Genomic DNA, 14,720 nt, shown 5'->3' with positions numbered 1-14,720 from the left:
TTCAAATAATATGAATTGCATTTCAAGAGACGTTCCCACGTTACTGATTTTCATGCATCATGTGCAGGCTATAGACAAACCGTAATATTATTAGAAATTATCAACATTTTTCTTTGCAAAATTCATATTCATTGTGTAATTTGATCATTTGACTGACATTTTTAAATGAAAGAGTTTTAATTACATACGCTTTCTTTGGCTGGGATACATTTTGTAAACTATACATGTTTTGAATAGTTTGTTCATTTCTGTATCCAGTATAATCAATGCTTGCCAATTTTTAATCATTCCCTTTGATCCACACCACTCACAAGGTTCATTAATTTATAAAGGTTAAAATAAGTACATTTTTTTTAAAAAAAGCAACAAAAACCTGTTCTCAATTCTTCTGGAATGAATTTATAGCCCTCTTCTACCCTTCCAGCCAAAGGCCATTCCAAATGCTATATGTGGAATTTGTCTGAAGGGTAAGGAGTCCAACAAGAAAGGGAAGGCTGAAGCACTTATACACTGCTCCCAATGTGAAAACAGTGGTAAGTAACAGAATCTGCTTTGAATAAATCTCTAAATATTTAAAGTGATGACCCATTTTAAAGAACAACCTGCAATGCAGAATCAAACTAATGCTTTTGCAATTTTTTTAAAAAAGTTAATTTAGCATATCTGACATGCTGAAATGAACTCAAAATGTTCTGTGAAATAAACCATTTTAATTATTCTCATTAAAGATGCTTCATTTGACCATTCTAGTAACAATACTGGTTTTGATCTAGGCCACCCATCCTGTCTGGATATGTCTGCAGAGCTTGTTGCAATAATTAAGACCTACCCTTGGCAATGTATGGAGTGTAAAACATGCATTATATGTGGGCAACCTCACCATGAGGAAGAAATGATGTTCTGTGATGTGTGTGACCGTGGCTATCATACGTTTTGTGTGGGGCTTGGTGCTATTCCAACAGGTAATTATATAAGTTACTCTTGTTCAGAGATTGAACCAAGATCCAAGATTAATGAAGCACAATCTTGCTTCACTCCTTTCAGAAAGCTCAGATCTCAACATTTTGTATGTCACTTGTATCTATTTTAGTGAAATCTTGGAGGCAGCTGTTTCTTACACACTTCATTTACTCTCTCAATTCTTGTTCATAAAAAGTGTTTGCAATTTAGGATTTAACAGTATGATAATAAACATTGAAAGAAGTAAAAAGTTTGGAGATGGGAAGTCGGATGTCAGAAACTTAACTAGAGAGAAGCTGACATCTGATGAAAATTATTCTCAGTGGGTTTGGCAGTGCAGTTGTTTCATTGAACTGACACCTTCTCTTCCCCTCTCCTCCAATCCCACACCCTGTGTGTAGTTTAAGTTTATGTGACTTTAATCAAGTAGAAATGGTCAGTGTTGTAAGCCACTGAAAGCTTTTCGGAAACACATCATAAATCAAACAGGTTTTTGAAGCTAGCGAAAAATGTAGGTGGTTCCTTATCAAACAGCAGATGTTATACCCATTCAGGCTCGTAATTATACTTTACAGACTGTTTTCTTCATTGGACAAAGGACATTAAAGCTAACCCAATCCCACTGTGCCTCATTCACCATTTTGCTCTTTTCCTATAGCACATTGAATGAGTACCTACCTAAATTTACCTAGGGAAAATAATTGAGTAGGGTACTGCTGTCCCTACTTTCAAGCTTACTTAAGGAAATGAACAATAGTGTGCTGTTTCAATCTCAGAGGGAATCATTCTCAGTGCTGGAGCATGAATATTAAGTGATGCACTGACATTTAAGTAAACAAACTGAAGAGGCTCAGCACATACTTCTTGAACAATTCACATGACTTGAGTGTCACCAGTATAGCCAACCTTGAATAGCTTTCAGCATATTATATAAAGAATTGAGAAGCAAGCACAGTTTCTTCCCACCATTGCGTCTGTTTACCTGCCTGTGGGGAAGGAGGAAAAAATCTTCAAGGTCCCTGAAATTTAAGTTGCATGAAATTGAAAAATAACAGCCAAATTAAAAGCAAGTTTGCTTGAAAGCAAGTCCCACATCATTCATTGGGACACAGTCCCAAGAAAGTGGGGATATGATTGCAATCTTATTAACATTTGTGTCCTTCCGTACTCTGCTCCCCAAAAGCACTTGAAGTGAGTGACGTTTTTATAGTAGCAGATGTTTGCTCTACTGTTAACTGACAACTCTAATTTTGTAGGTCGCTGGATTTGTGACTGTTGCGAAAGACAACCTCCAATACCCAGAGGCAGAGGAAGAAGAGGGAAGAACAGCAAAGAAGGCTAAAATCAATATTTACACTCTTTATATATAACTGCACAAAAACAAGTGCTAAGCTTGGTGCTATTTACCTACCACTCTGTATAAGGAAAAATACCACTCAAAATGTTTTTCACCAAATAAAGTTTTTAATTTTAGGAGGACAGGGAAGGATACATTCTATTCCAGTAGCTTTGCTTGAAAATCCCATGCAAAGGAAAGTGGCCAGTTGAAATTCTGTAAATCAATCAATTGTTTCATGGATACAGTGCTGCTGCATAGCAGTCATTGCACAACAGACTTTATTTATTGCATAGCAATCAATTGTATTCTCTGTCCAGCTCAAAGAAAAGGACTGAATCACTAGTTGGCAATTACTGTTTTCTGATGGGAGTTGCCTTTAAGCAGAGTACTAATGCCTGACAAGAAAAAAAATCCATCAAGTGGTACAAATCTCATATGATATAATGAATTTAGGTTTACAGCAAGAAATCATGTAGACCTTATATTGGTCATGCCAAATTATGTCTCTTAAATCAATGCTTCTCCCTTCAAACCACAAGAAAAGGAGGATAATTCATATTTTCTTTTTTAGGATGTTATATCGTATGAAAGCAGCCTTAGTTAAATGGCTTTCATGTTCCAAAAGCTGCTAGCATTTAAAAATGGTATTTGCTCCTAGTGTATTCATACAGAAGAGGTTAAAGTATTTATAATTGAAATGTGCTGAAATACTGTATGGAAATTAGTCTTTTTACTATTCTTAAAATCTTTGTATAGAAAATCAGTTTTATTCAAAGTCACAGTGAACTGTAATATTCATATTTGACCCTGATCAGTTAAGAGAAAACTTATACAAATACTGTGCCTGTTGCAGTGTACCTGTGGGAAAAGTTTACAATACAAAAATTGTTATGGCTTTATTTCCCCCTCCCTGGCAAAGAAAGTATCAGTTAGTACTAATGCTCACATAACAGCATTCATTCAATTGTCTATATTGTTCACATGTGAAGACCAGTTGTCTAGCTCTGAATCTAAAACAGAATTTCAAGTATTAATTTTAATATTCCAATTAGTATAGTCCAGAAGACTGATTCTTCATCCTGAGACTCATCTTCTCTTGCATGAAACTGCTTCTGGTTCAAATCTGTATCTTCTGGATTGTAGGAGCCACCACCAAATGGAGATTCCACAACTGTTTGATCATAGTACACTTTCATTTCAAATTCACTTTCCAGATGAGAGGGATGGCCATAAATCCCTATTCCCACTGGACGGCGGAAGTGCGCTGGCACATAAACGACATCTTGACCACAAGTTACTGACTGCAATTCATAATCATCAAAACTGGGGTGAAGGGTCACATCAGATACGTACAAGTCTGCATCTCCTTTTAAACTCTGCATCTGAAGCACTATCTTCCCTTCATGATTTAACCTTAAGTAGCTGTAGTTTCCAGCACCAATCTGACCTTGAACCACATGAAGGAGAATCCATTCTTCAGGTATGTCTTCTTCCTCATTATAAGCAGTTGCTATTAGAAGTCCTTGAAAAGCAAGCAGTATTACTAGGACCCTCTTGCAGTAGACTGCCATAACACCTGTGTTGGATATAGAAAAATCTTGTTCTGTCACTTGAAATTATACTGTCAAATAATAAGATTCCATTTCTCCAAGAGTAGCTATGAATATTTGTAGACAGTCAACATACTGTCTTATTGTAAGTAGCTGTAATAATTTGTGCTCTCTTAGCAATCACCACTACTCTCACATAACAGTTTGCACAGGTACACCAATGCAAGACAGTCGGTAAAGTTAACAAGGTAATCCAAATGGCACAAAGAGCCAAGCCACACATAATGCAAATATACTAAATACAACACAGTGAGCAATCTTAACTGCAGCCAGCCAGCACAGTGCAATCAACACCTCATCCAAAGCCCTGCCACACATGGAGAGGTGGTGGTAGGAAAAACACTGCTATGCCAACCAGAAGCACACATAGCAACCAGGTCTGATACTGTAAAGTAATGGCAGTGGGTGTGGTTCAGAATTCATTGGATTCTAGGCTGGCTTAGTCTCTCCCTCCCCCCACCCCACCCCACCCCCCGCTGCCCCAGAGCCCTACTTTGCAGCCTCTGCATTAACTCTGAAGCTACCATGAGTGCAGAGAATACTACAGAAGATATTGATCAGGTTTTGCATTGGTGTCATAGGCTAGTCCTACATAAAGGCTAAAACCCATTAAATTCTGAATAGCAAAAATACATGCCAATGTTATGAGAAGCACAAAAATTGGGAAATAAGGACACAGGCCAGAATACTACAAGTATACAACAGATTCAGTAAGAGACAAAATTGCCTTTCATCACGAGGTCCCAGCCAGGCAGTTTATGAAAACGCCCCAAGTCATACAATAAATCCACAAAACTAACCAATAACACAGTTAACAAAACAGCAGCACAGGACAGCAACATAGTAGGTGGGAAGTCCTCCACTTGGCTAAAAGGCCTGGATAAAGAAGTGCATCTTGACCAAAAATCCCAAAGCATGTAATGATGCCACAGGACACACCTTGGTGAGGAAGTTATTCCACAGCCTGGAGGCTACACCTGGCCAGGTCGATGTGGGAGCTGGCAGGCACTCCTTCAGATCTTTGGGGCCCCAAGTCAATTATGGCTTTTCAACAGCAGCACATGCATTCTGACACCAATGTTGCTGCCGCTTATCCGGACAGGAACCCCTCGAGAAGCAGCGGCAACACCTGTTGTCACTGGCAGCTCCGCAACTCTGCCCCACCGCACCCATGTTTTGGCACCTTCAACTGGGCACGACAACCTGTGCAAATCTTCCCCGAGACGGGCGATGTCCGGGACACCCACCAGCAGCCTCGCTTTCCCTGGAAAGAGTTGCACCCAGTCTCGAAAGAGAAGCAGAGACAGCGGTGCTCCGACCCCACCTGCGGAACTCTGCACACCAATCTACCCGAACTTTCCGATTCCGAGAAGGAATTCGGGCGGGGGGGGGGGGACGAAAGAGAAAGAGAGAAGGAAGGCATTGTGGGCGGGAATCTCAAGGGGCGGGGAGAACGTGGAGCTCACTTTTGAGCGAAGACTTTGCCCCCCCCCCCACGCCTCCCTCGCATTCTGCCTCCCTCACATATCTCTCAGGGGGTCGGGAGGAAGAGCCCCCCCCCTTCTTCCCCGGCCTTTAGCTGCCCCAGAAGCGGCGGGAGAGAAAACGAAAAGCTTCCCCGCCCCCTACACTCAGGCGCCGTTGCAAAAAGTGCCAAGCTGAGGAAGGGGAAGACCACCGACTGCTGAAGCGTCCTCCCCACCGCCGACCTCCCCACCCGAGCCCGTGCTCACCCCAGGCGCCGAGCCCCAGCTCACTCCGCTCGCCCACCGCCCACCATCGAAGAGGCCGCCGGAGCCTCTGACAGAGAGCCGAGCGCAGCTCCGCCCGCCTGCCCCCGCGCGCGACGCACGCAGCGATGTAACACCGCGAGATTTGAGGCTGGAAACTCCCCGGCCTGTTTCTGGACTTGCTGGTTTTCGTTTCGCCTAGGCTAGCAAGTGAGGCGGGGCAAGTGAGGGGCGGGGGAGGGGGAGCGACGTTGCCTCTTGCTGTCGCCATGGCAACCGGGTCCCGAAGGGTCGCAGCGTGGGTGGATTCAGCTGTGCGGGACTCTTTCAAAAATATGTGAAACCTTGAGAATAGCCCGTGCGCTGTGTGTTTTATTTATTTATAAAAGTATTCATACGCTGCTATTAGTAACAATGAAAATCAGAGCGGTTTACCACAATTATACGTAAAACTAAATAATAAATACCTTATACAAATGCAACCCGTTTAGATACATGTGATTTGTTTGCGATGTGCTTGGCACCATGGGCTTCTGCCATTAGCTGGCTACTTTATTTTTTCTCAAACGGAGAAATCGCATTGCTGTTGCAAAGAAAGCAAGAACTAATGGCAGGCCTGGGCCAGGATGAAAAAGACCAGCGAAATACATCACGTCTGGTACAAGAGCATAAAAAGCTTTTAGACGAAAACAAAAGTCTTCCCACATACTACCAGCAATGCAAAAAAAAAGTTGGGAGTTATCCAAAAGCAGTAACCAAAACGTCAAGGGATGTCATGATTCAGTAGTGGAACTTCAAACTGACAATGTTGCACAGAAAATCTTTTATTAAAAAACTATCCCTTAAGATGAAAAATAACTGCAACCCAGAGACCCATATTCAATATGTCCCCATATTTTTATTTGCACTGCATCTCCATCTATGGAGCACCCTTGATGACAGATGACTGCAAGTCACAAGAGACCCAGCAAGACTTAGGGATAACTTTTGCTAGAGAGTATGGTGCAATCTGCTTTCTACATAAGAGCATTAACTCACTTTAGTGATTGTGACTGCTAAGTGGTTATTTGGGAGCAAGCAAGACTGTTAATAGGCCAGCTCCTAGCCATCATGAGATGGCAGAAGAGCCCACAGAGGTTCCAGGGTCCAGCTCTGCTTTCAAAACATTTGTCTCTGGAGTTACTGTAGTCTACCACTGGCAGGAATGTTCTTGGCAATACCTTTTACCTGCCAGCCATTTTGGGTGCTCCTCATCTGGTTCTCATTTTTTCATTCCTTGGTAAATATGTTAGCAGTTGCAGTGCGCAACTCCACTCCCTTATAGTGGGGGCAAATGCATGCAATTGCAAATATGTAAGCACTGCTAGAAGTGAACTGATTTAGAATGGGCTCTTTCCATAAATTTTAAATCAGTACATATTATTGGAAGAGGGAAGCCACATGTTGTTCTAATTTCATGGTCACAATATTAGACTTGAATATTTTCCTTGGCATATATGGTTTCTGTTAGAAAAGGTTGGTCCTTTGTTTTTGTAGGTAATCAGATTTGGAAGATTAATTTAGACATGAAAAACACAACATTTGGGCTGCTTTGTATTAGATTCCATGACTTAAAAGTGCAGTGCTGCACTCAGTTACTAAAAGTATGCAAGTTAATTGAAATCAATAGGATGTATACTGTAATCCTAAATGTACCGTAGTTGTCCTGAGCCAACCAATGGAATCCAATGTGAATAAACAGGTGTTGCACATATGATCTGCTACATCCAGTACATTTAAAATATCTTATTGGGAGTGGGGGCACCCCACTTCCAGCCATCCCAAACACAATCTCATGAATTATTATAACAGCGTCTGTATTTCTTTGTGGCACAGAGAACCACAGGAGGCAACAGAAACCTATACACCAAGAATTAATTGGCACTGTTTATCCATTCACTTAAAATGTAGTGCACAGCTTTCTGTTGCCTCATGTGGCTCTCTTGATCAGAAATACAGATTTAAATGGAATGATTCATATAATGCCCTCAACCCTGTTAGTCTAGCACTGCTAGGCTGCAACCTGTAGAACAAATGTTTATCTGATCTCAAGTGAGAAACAAGTCAGCTCCCTCTCGCAGCTCCCTGCACCCTTGGTTGCTTGTATGACTTCCCTATCTGATGCTTTTCACTCTGAACAGCTATCTGATGCTGTTCACTCTGATGGCTATGGAGAGTGAAACTGATACAAGTGAAGAAATGGGTAGGCACAGATGCAGCTCTTGCCTGGCAGCTGGCAGTGGATCTAAAAGTGTGGTTTTCCATGTTGCAACTCTGCAACTGTACATTTCCCCCCTTTGCAGTGGAACCAATGAACGCACTTTCCTTAATTTTAAAAAGTTTGGCGTAAGAGTGGGTAAGAAATTTAGCAGTACGAGGGGTATTTCTAATTTGTTCTCACTGTGTACATAAATTGATACAGTGCTGAGTTCATCTGGGCATACTCCAAATAAATGTGAATAGGATTACACCCATGGTCGAAAGTCGGCCTCTTAATGTCTCTCCCACCCCGGCGCGGGAGATGCAAAATCTGCAGGAGCCTTGCTACAAGGGGCGGGCAGGAGCGCGCGTGTGGTCAACTAGTCTCCGTTCATTTGACAACTTCAGAGCGAGGGCGACGCGAAGGCGGCGGCTGGAATTGGCCTCGCGGCCTCGCCGTAGGCGTCACTGTAACCTAGGAAACCGGACTGCTCCTCGCACTCGACCGTTCGCTGGGGAAGGATTAGAGCCACCTCCTCCCTGGCCCCTCACTTCCGAGGGCAGGCGGGTGTCTCCACAGCAGCCGCGGACGGCGAAGACAGGCGCGGACCAAGGCTGTACCCGGCTGGTGGTTGAGAGGCAGAGGCGGAGGCGGACCTGAGTCTGAGTTTCCCCTTCTCCGCTAATCGCCTGTGTCCGCAAGGGCTAGGAAGGGGCAAGCCCCGCCCCTTTGCTCTCCGAGAAGAAAATCACTGAACGTCCCTCTCGCGGCGCCTTGGCTGACGTAAGTATTCCTGCGGGAGACCACGCCCCCAACGGTTTCGCGGCGGAATCCAGCAACGGCCAAGTGCCGGAGCCTCAGAGCGCAGTTTGCGTTCGGACCCCTCGCAGGGGAGTCGACGCTCCTGTTTCCTCCACAGCAGGAGGGCCATGGGCTGCTCCACTTCAGGGAAGGGGGCAGCTGCGACCACTTCCCCGAGGGCTTCCCCCTTACACTTTTCACACCACGAGCCACGGTGAAGGACTCCTCGGCCAGGTTTAAAAGGACGCCAGAATCCCCAAGTATTTGCTCGAGCCTTTTCGGCTCTGTATTATTTGTTGACACTTAGTGCCGGATTTACGTATAAGCTAAATAAGCTATAGCTCAGGGCCCCACTCTCTTGGGGATCCCCAAAAAAATTAAAGAAAAAAACCCTGGATGTACATTTCCAAAATATAAGATAAAAAACCAAATAAAATAAGTGGTAACTCTGTACTGTTATGTTATCGATGTTTGTATGTGATGCCAATAAAAGGTTTGATGATGATGAAATAAAATAAAACCTACATACAGCAACAGTGTTTTGTGTTGTGTAGGATGTAAGTCATGGGCGCCACCTGCTGGCCTGCTCCCTAAAATATCACTGGTTTGCTCATTTCTATATATAGGGTGCCTACATTCTTCATGGACTGGTTGCATGGCAACATGTGCAAATGGCTTTAGACACCTATTAGGTCCATAAATTACTATATAGCATATATTCAACACAAAAAACAGTGACAATTTGTTGTTGACAAAGGACAGCTGAACATATAAAGGGCCCCATTGCTGTCAGTAACTTAGGGCCTCATCAAACCTAAATCCGGCCCTGCACTTAGTCTTAGACCTTTCCTTCAAGGAGCTCTGGGTGGGGTGTACAGTTCTCTCCCCACCATCCCATTGTGTCCCCACAACAACCCCATGAGGTAAGTTAGGCTGAGAAACTGTGACTGGCACAAGGTCACCCTGGCCTGTGAACTTCATGGCTGAGTGGAGAATTCGAACTCAAGTCTGCCAGGCCTTTGCCTCTCTCAGCGGAAGTTTCTTGCTGTACAGCAGTGCTGCCCATTGGAAGCAGCCAGCAATTCTTCTTGCTTCCCGCTCCCATATATAAAGGAGAAAAACAAAACAAAGCGAAAACTGGTAATAATTTATTTCACCATTATAAAATTCAGAGTCTCTTTCCTATTTAGGACCTTTGGGTGTGAGGAGATACTTGTGGAGCCCTGATTGAAAAACACTGACTTGGGGTGAGTGCAGCTGTGATGGTGCCCTCTAACTCCCGTCATCCCAGACCATTGGCCATGCTGACTAGAGCTAATGGGAGTTGGAGCCATTGGCACCTGCAAACTAGACAGATGGAGAGAGAAGGAAGCCCCTCTCCTGCTCTCTGTTTCTGCTGCTGAAATTCCTTACAGCACAGTGATCCGCGACTCCCTTGCCAGCACTTGCAGAGAAAATCCTGCCCCTGCTCACACACTTGTCTGCTTGAGACTCACCAGCCACCCTGGGAAGCAAATACTGTTCTGTCCTCCCATACAAAGCTGATGCCAAAATAATTTAGTACAGCATTGCACTGAACAAGCTTGAATTCTTGTAGGATGCTGGCACTGAAGATAAAATTTAAAAAGTCTGAATTGTTTTACATATAAGAGAATTGTTGCCTGTCTGGCAACACTGATGGAAATCCTTTGTTGTCAGCTTTTGCTATGTTGTTGCCAACAAGGGACTTGAAACTGTCTAATCCTCTTTGCTTTTTAGAAGTTTAATCACCAGCAGTTCTCTTTTCACAGTTACCCATCTTTGGCAACAAAGCTCAGCTTGTCTACGTTTTGTTTCAAAATAAAAAATGGGCAAAAATGGAATGCACAACTGAAGTTCCAGCATTCTGTGTTCATCCAGTTGTGTATGATTGGATGAAGACTATGGTTTTTCAAGAAAGGAAAACAAACCAGAAAACTAAACAGTCATGGTGATGTGGCAGTCCTAAACATTACACTCTTGGAAATGGATAAAGTTTGACTGCCTTGAGACATCGCGGTACTTTAACTGGAACTGGTAAGCAGCAGTGTTTGATGTAAAGATTTGCATTGTAAATTATCAGCTGGTCAGCAGCACCTGCAAACCCTGATCTGAAGACAAACACTTCATTTGCCTACATGGTTTGAAATCAAATTGGGCAAAATTTCATTTCTTTTCGGGGGTTTTGCAGACCAGGTTGAAATAGGTGGGTGCATTGGAGCACTCCTTGCTGCTGGGTCTCCCTTGCTGATGACTGAGCAACTCTGCTGGCAGAACTGGGCACAGGATACCTAAATCCTCCCAAAGCTAACCCCCCCTCCCGGCTCATGGCAGATGATGGGGTCTGAATTCTTCTCTGCAAAGTCATGCCTATGCGTTCTGTGAGGCTTTGCCCTTGTCTTACTCTTGCATATTTATTATCCTTTAATAAAGGGGTCAATAATTTTGTGATGATTTAGCCATGTTGTCCTTCTATTAAATATCATAAATATTTTACTTCAACATCATAAATACTTTAAAATATTATAAATGTAGCTGCTATCCAATGAATGAGACATTTCTAATTAAATGCTAATTTGGTGTCTATTTCAGCTGTCCAATGGAAAGCCCTGTGGACCTCTGTTTTGCTGAAGAAGGCTGTAGCAGCAGCATTGTTCTTGAAAAACAAGTTTTTAGATCCAAAGTGCCAGAATCACATGTCCAGCTTGCTTGTAGCATGCATTACTGTGCTTTTCCTTTGAATGGGAATGAGCTTTGTATTTTGAATACTACTGATGATCCTGACCGCCAGGTTGAAAACTTAGTTCTTTCTGAGGATTTAGTTTATGTTCAAGAATCCATAAGATTGGCATGTAAGATGTATAGTCACAAGAACAATAACAATGTTCCAAAGAATGCAACCCACTGTGCAGTACTCCTGTGCAAATTCTTTGAAAATGAATGGAAACAGTGCTTAGGAGACAATATAGTATATGAGCCAGAAGGGGTAGTCACTACGATCTGGGGTGAAAAAGCAAGGGCAGCCTTTATTTGATAGCCATATTTGATACTAATAAAATTAGCAGCCACATTGGTCCTCAGTAATGAGTAGCTTTCCCTGAAAAAGCTACGCCTTTAAAAACGGGCAGATATTTGCTAGTTGGTTCTTAGACTGGAGGTATTTTAGCTGTATGTTTATATTTTTATATATGTTTGAAATGTTTGTATTTAAATTCTATAAATCACTCTGAGATCAAGAGTTTGTATAACTAAAATGAATATTTTGGAAGAAACTGATTGATTGGCTGCGTATTTTATATCTATTTCAAATTACCAAATATTCTTTTGTCAGCCATTACACTTACTAGGTCATCACCATTCAATTACTGCATTGGCATTTGGGAGCAAAGACAATCCACTCCTCATTTGCTCCGCTTCACGTGACTACGTAATAGTGTGGAATCTGGATGAATGCATGAAGAAGTTTTTACAAGGTGAACACTTTGTGATAAAAATTCAGTGGGCGGGATTCTCCTAACCAGCCTCGATTTATGCTTGTGAAAAGGAGCTTATCAAGAGGGAAGATTCCATGGTTGTGGGAGATGCTGAGTGAATGTTTTGTTGAGTTTTAAACTTCTAATTTCTGTTACTTTTGTCTTTTGCTGTATTGCAGAAGGGAAAAAAATAACAATGGTACAGAGGGGTTTTTTTGTATGTTTTTGGCTGTAATTCTGTCCATTTACTTGAGAGTAGGTAGGGTTTACTTCTGAGTAGAATTGTATAGATTGCAATCCTAATCCCACTTACCTGGAAGTAAACTCTATTGAATTAGGTGGGACTTATTTCTATGCAGACATGGTTAGGACTGCAGCCTACGTTGCTTCAGAAATCAGTATGTTAATTAGCCAGCTTAAAAATATATATGAAGTTGTTTGCTATTAAAAATAACTAGCTTTCATATAACTATTGAAGTTTTAGTTTTGTCAAATAGTCATAATAATTTAGTGTTATGTTTCAAATATTGCAGGGGTAATGCCAGAAGGCATTGTTATAGGAACACTTTTGGGAATGGTGCTTTATGTGCGATTTAGTCCAGATGATGAGACAGTGGCAGTATGTGCTGGCAATCGGATATACATGCTAAATGCAAAGGTGAGAGCCTATGTTGTCAAACATACCACAGTGTGATATTGAAATATAGCTATCTGTGCCATCAAAGAAGTAGAAATCATTTGAAAGCAAGTTGTACTCTGGTGCATCAAGTAGCTGTATTTTTCACAAGTGATGGACAAGTACATTACTTGAACTTCTCACATTTATTGGGATCAAACACTACCAATTTTATTTTGAAATTTTATCTGTTTTTCTTCTGGGATCAATTGCAGGATGAGGCTATACTTGCTGAATTGGAGGGTCACTTGGCTCCAGTGACTGCTGCTGAGTTTTGCTCTTGGGAAAAAAATAGACTTATATCAGTTTCTGAAGACAGAAGTTTTAAGGCAAGGAAATTCTCTTTTTGGTGTTTTTTTTAAAAATATTTTTATTTTGGCTCAGGCTATGAGGCTTAGTATGATGTTAAGACAAAAAGAGAAACACTTAAATATTTAAACATATAGTGCTAATGTGCTTTGTTTTACTATAAAGAATATTCTAATTAGAAGAAGGAAAATAAAGACTGGGTATACTATATAATCTTCAAATCTGCTTTCCATGATCAGATATTAAAAGTGAATGCTACTGTTCAGTCATAATTAAATTTTCTGCATTGCTTGGTCTGTGGGGTTCTGTTCCCATCCCATGAAATCAACAGAAATGGCTTTTATAAAGTATTACATTGGTTACATTCATTATTATATAAACTGACATTTATATGTTACCATGTTTTTCCCTCCAAAAGGTATGGGACTATTGTACTGGACTGTTAATATATCAGTCAGCAGTAATAACAGGTATGCTTTTAAAAATAATGAATCAGTATCAACCAACCTCTTTTTCATATAGAATAATACTTGACATAAGAGATGAGCATTTTAATCCATTCCAATATTATTTTTGGATGAAAACAACAAAATAAATTGTTAGAACAACACGATGCAATATACATTCAGTTCCATATCATTACTCCCATTCTCCATGCTACTCCCAGTGACAGCAGTAATTGTACTTACCGTAGTTGCCATGACCCAGAGTCTTCACGTATATTTTCGTGCATATGTAGAATTTCTCCATTCCAAAGTGCCATCTTGTTAATTTCAGTGGAGGCAGCAGATCTCAATTGCATCTGTTACCTACATAGAAATGAATGGGACAGATGTTGCAGCTATGTGTGCTATGGAGTTCCTGTATCCATAAAATAGCATTATATTGGGATGCAAAATTATATTGAGTATTAATTATTTTTGATTTCTGTGTTTTACTGTTGTATTGATTTGATAGTGAGGATTTTCTGTTTAGGCCCAGTGGTTCCTTATTTCTTTTTCTTTCCCATATTGTGCTTCTTATCTGCCTCTTTTCTCCAGCATTTCCTCTTCTGAGTCTCTTCATTGATGAAGAAAATAAACAGATTATCACTGGATGTGCAGATGGACAGGTAAGAAGCATTCTGGGAATTTGACATGTTGTAATTTGAGTTTTATACTCCTGTTTTCACCTACATCCTTATGTTCATGCCTCCTCTCAGCTCCTTTTGTGCAACCTGCTTTGCACACACATTATCCACGTGTTAAGTTTCTGCCTCTTCCTCCCCACACACATTTTGAGTACTAAGCACCATTTCCAACTTCTGTATCCCTGCTTTACTCAAACATTTGCTGTTATTTACAGCTGCCATTTTACTGTGTGCCCCTCTATCCCTGCTTTACTCAAGCCTCTGGTGTTTAAGACTGCCATGTTACTCTGTGTCCCTCCATCCCTGCTTTGTTCAAATCTCTGCTGTTTAAAACTGCCATTTTTCTCTCACCCCAGCTTTACTTAAACTTCTGCTGTTTGTCCCTCCCTTTTTGCTCCTATGTCATGGCCATTGCTGTTGTGCAACCTAACTTCTC

General features: G+C 41.5%; 3 protein-coding genes across 8 annotated transcripts in view; 2 read left to right on the top strand and 1 right to left on the bottom strand.

Annotated features, from left to right (window-relative positions):
* The window catches only part of PHF10 (PHD finger protein 10), an 18,298-nt gene extending 15,862 nt beyond the window's left edge, over positions 1-2,436 (top strand). For both annotated transcript variants that reach the window (XM_080999829.1, XM_080999828.1), the window contains exons 10-12: positions 425-533; positions 774-962; positions 2,217-2,436. In XM_080999829.1, coding sequence (XP_080855955.1) covers positions 425-533; positions 774-962; positions 2,217-2,302 — 384 coding nt within the window. In that variant the 3' untranslated portion in view covers positions 2,303-2,436. The remainder of the gene's footprint in view (positions 1-424; positions 534-773; positions 963-2,216) is intronic.
* LOC308473951 (UPF0669 protein C6orf120 homolog) lies at positions 2,405-14,720 on the bottom strand. Its single transcript, XM_080999837.1, has 3 exons — positions 14,636-14,720; positions 13,845-13,964; positions 2,405-3,875 (listed from the first exon to the last, which is right to left on the bottom strand). The coding sequence occupies exons 2-3, from the start codon at positions 13,903-13,905 to the stop codon at positions 3,310-3,312; spliced, it is 627 nt and encodes a 208-aa protein (XP_080855963.1). The 5' UTR covers positions 13,906-13,964; positions 14,636-14,720; the 3' UTR covers positions 2,405-3,309.
* The window catches only part of WDR27 (WD repeat domain 27), a 61,970-nt gene continuing 55,076 nt past the window's right edge, over positions 7,827-14,720 (top strand). For 2 of the 5 annotated variants that reach the window (XR_013984424.1, XM_080999821.1), the window contains exons 1-8: positions 7,828-8,661; positions 10,470-10,734; positions 11,290-11,488; positions 12,029-12,170; positions 12,704-12,828; positions 13,062-13,175; positions 13,574-13,625; positions 14,196-14,266. Coding sequence is in view for 4 of the 5 variants with exons in the window: in XM_080999821.1 (XP_080855947.1) it covers positions 11,297-11,488; positions 12,029-12,170; positions 12,704-12,828; positions 13,062-13,175; positions 13,574-13,625; positions 14,196-14,266 (696 nt within the window). In the remaining variant the exon portion in view is untranslated. Of the gene's footprint in view, positions 8,662-8,718; positions 8,940-10,469; positions 10,735-11,289; positions 11,489-12,028; positions 12,171-12,703; positions 12,829-13,061; positions 13,176-13,573; positions 13,626-14,195; positions 14,267-14,720 lie in introns of those variants that run through there. The other 3 variants (XM_080999822.1, XM_080999819.1, XM_080999820.1) reach the window with 3 other exon arrangements.

Source organism: Podarcis pityusensis, assembly GCF_964106645.2.
Source record: "Podarcis pityusensis genome assembly, chromosome: 3".
Classification (NCBI taxonomy): Eukaryota; Metazoa; Chordata; class Lepidosauria; order Squamata; family Lacertidae; genus Podarcis; species Podarcis pityusensis.
The sequence above is the reverse complement of the archived record's forward strand: the minus strand, read 5'-3'. Positions and strand labels throughout refer to the sequence as shown.